General features: G+C 42.1%; 2 protein-coding genes across 2 annotated transcripts in view; one reads left to right on the top strand and one right to left on the bottom strand.

Annotated features, from left to right (window-relative positions):
* Positions 1-2,816, top strand: part of btd (biotinidase) — a 7,739-nt gene extending 4,923 nt beyond the window's left edge. Inside the window, exons 6-7 of the mRNA XM_015018054.1 lie at positions 376-939; positions 2,430-2,816. Of these exons, the coding sequence (XP_014873540.1) occupies positions 376-939; positions 2,430-2,702 (837 nt within the window). The 3' untranslated portion in view covers positions 2,703-2,816. The remainder of the gene's footprint in view (positions 1-375; positions 940-2,429) is intronic.
* Positions 2,767-2,997, bottom strand: part of LOC106936835 (uncharacterized) — a 5,738-nt gene continuing 5,507 nt past the window's right edge. Inside the window, exon 3 of the mRNA XM_015018058.1 lies at positions 2,767-2,772. Coding sequence (XP_014873544.1) covers positions 2,767-2,772 — 6 coding nt within the window. The remainder of the gene's footprint in view (positions 2,773-2,997) is intronic.

The following is a 2,997-nucleotide window of genomic DNA, read 5'->3' as shown; positions in this document are numbered from 1 at the left end:
CTGGCAGTTTAACACCAATGTGGCTTTCAAGTACTGGGCAAACCTTGAATACAAAACTGATCAAGTACACAAATGCATTGTGGAAGTTAATGCAAACCTGTCATTTTTCCCTTTCACACAGTTCTGACGGTCTGCTGGTGGCACGTTACCATAAACAGAACCTCTTTTTCGAAGAATCCTTTGACACGCCTCCAAAGCTTGAACTGATCACATTTGATACACCCTTTGCTGGGAAGTTTGGTCTCATCATCTGCTTTGACATCCTGTTCCACGATCCCACAGTAGCCCTGGTGAAAATGGTAGGAAGCTTCATCCACACAGACGTGTCTAACTGAGCCAACTCTCTCTTTTCTTATCTTTTTGCTTCTCTTCCAGGGTGTGCGTCAGCTGATTTTCCCCACAGCGTGGATGAACGAGCTCCCCCTTTTGGATTCAATCCAATTTCATAGAGCCCTCAGTCTGGGGGCCAATGTTACGGTTCTGTCTTCAAACCTTCGTAACGACCAGCTCATTATGACAGGAAGTGGTATCTACACCCCATTTTCTGCTACCTTCCACCACGCCGTGAAGGGAGACCCAGAGGAGGGTCAGCTGCTTGTGGCCACAGTCCCAGTCTTGGGTCCAGTTGGGGTGAACGATGTGACTGAATCATTGTCACCTGTGGCTGCAGAGTCTGATCACTGCCACACAGATGGCTGTGCTGATTCTCCTTCTCCTCCTTCACCTGGTTCCTCTTACTCCACCTTCATAGGAACCATGATGCATGACCCATTTAAATTTGTCCTCATAAAGGAGGCAGAGGGCAATCTCACAGTGTGTGATGGTAAATTCTGCTGCCACCTTCAGTACAAGTGGACAGCCCTTGACGAAGGGAAGGAACTGTACGCAATGGGAGCATTTGCAGGAACGCACACCTTTAATGGACGATATGCCTTGCAGGTAGGAATTAGAATATCATCACAACCTTGTATGGAAACGTAGAATCATTACATACACACACACACCTCACAAAAAGACTGGGGCTTTTGGTGAACTCAGTAGAAATCTTATTAACTTTATGCTTTAACATTATGTTATATAAGCAAAAGCAAGGAATGGTGATTTCTTCATCTCAATTTATTGAATTAAAAAAATCAACATCTGCACTGGGTATGTCACAACAAAATAGTTTCTCAATAACTTGGTGGCAATCAGTTCTTCTCAATGTGATGTACCAGGAGTTGAGTAGCATTCATCACCCAGTTCCACAGGATTCACAACAGTCGTCTGTGTGATGTGGCCAATGGATATACATCCGTTTGCCAGTCTGTGATTCTTCCAGTATCTCTGTTGCAACTTGTTGATTACACTCAGTGACTCTCTCTCATCTCAGTACCCACTTATATCTGAGAACATTCTGTTTGAAGCCTTGCATTGGCAATGTACTCTCGGATCTGTTTCTGGGTGCTGTCTTGGTCCCACGATGTCTCAATGTGAATAGCATGATGGAGAAAACTGGTTAAACACAAATTCTATCTGAATTGGCCCAGTCCCAATACTCTCCCTTCATTGCCTTTAATTGGGCAGTAAATGGGCCTTAATTGCTCGATTTGTGGATCAAACATCTGCTGTAAATTTTGTTGTTAAGCTTCTTGTTAGAGGACAAAGGTTTAGAGAGGGTCACATTAGCTTTTAGGTTTAGGTCAGGGGAGCTTGCTGGGTAATCAAACACAATCGTACCATGGTTATTAAAGTAGATATTGGTAATTTAGGCAGTGTGGACAGGTGCAAAGTGCTGCTGGAAAATTACACCAGGATATCTCCAGAGAGAAGTGACTTTGGACTTGGTAAAGAGCAGTGGATCGGTACCCTCAGATGGCATGGCTCTCCAAATTGTGATTACTGTAGAAATTGATATTAGACTTCAGGCAACACAGATCTTATTCCTTTTGGACATTGAGATTCAAATGGAATGTTAAATTTACTTTACTATTCAACTGAGGACTTTGTGTCTCAGAATAACAAGCCAGTATTTATTCTTATTAGTACAGGTAAGACTCATTTAACGTTGACTCGAGTTTAGGTATGGCCTAACAAGAACTGCAGCCGTTAACATAATCCTCCCAAGGCCACACTCATCCTTGTTGTTTGACCACCTTCTCAAGCATAGTTTTTTATTCCACTCAACATTCTACTGATACACTTAGATTCAGCAATCTTTCCACCTCCTCATGGAGGTTTTCAGTAAACGAAACTGAGTGGCAGTGAATCAAAATTTTGGGTTTAATTCTACTGTAGGAAAAAAAAAAATCAAGATCAACAAATCTATGCTTTGGAAAAATGTCACTCTGCGTAAAATTAACCCATCGAATATGAGTTATACTTATTGAGATAAATTGCTAAATGATTTAACCCTTAAGGCCAGCTGCATTTACCTCTCTTCCATACAGGTATGTGCAGTAGTCCGCTGTGCGGGGCTGGAGGCCAGCTCATGTGGGCAGACAGTGGAGGAGGCGGAGTCTAAGATGGACTTCTTGATGGAGGCAACTTTCCAGACAGATTACGTGTACCCTTCAGTCCTAGTGAACCGTATGGCAATCGAGCAACCTGATAAGCTGGAGAAAGCTGCAGGTGGGAGAGTGGCCATGAAACACTCCAATCTGAGCGGAGGCCTGATCACTGCCTGTCTGTACGGACGAATGTACCAGCTGGATAACGAGTGATCTGCTGTGGAAAACCAGAGTGACACTTAAATTGAATTTTGATTGAGATTATGGATGACAGAACTCACATCTTGTGATGTACAAAGAAAATAAAACAAATGTTTTTATTCATCAGTTTTTTTTTGTTTTGTTTTGTTTGTTTTTTTAACAAAAACTACATTTAACAGCATCTAACTTCTTTGAATTTGCATATTTCTAAAAAGACTATGTTTAGCTGGCTAGAACAGACATAAATATTTTGTACTTGCCATGCAGTAGCTCAAACATAAAATGGCATACATCAGTGGTTCCCAAA

The sequence above is a fragment of the Poecilia latipinna genome, unplaced genomic scaffold, assembly GCF_001443285.1.
Source record: "Poecilia latipinna isolate Pla-1442-1.1 unplaced genomic scaffold, P_latipinna-1.0 Scaffold2224, whole genome shotgun sequence".
In the NCBI taxonomy this organism is placed as follows: Eukaryota; Metazoa; Chordata; class Actinopteri; order Cyprinodontiformes; family Poeciliidae; genus Poecilia; species Poecilia latipinna.
Note: the sequence above shows the minus strand (reverse complement) of the source record. Positions and strands in the feature narration are given on the sequence as shown.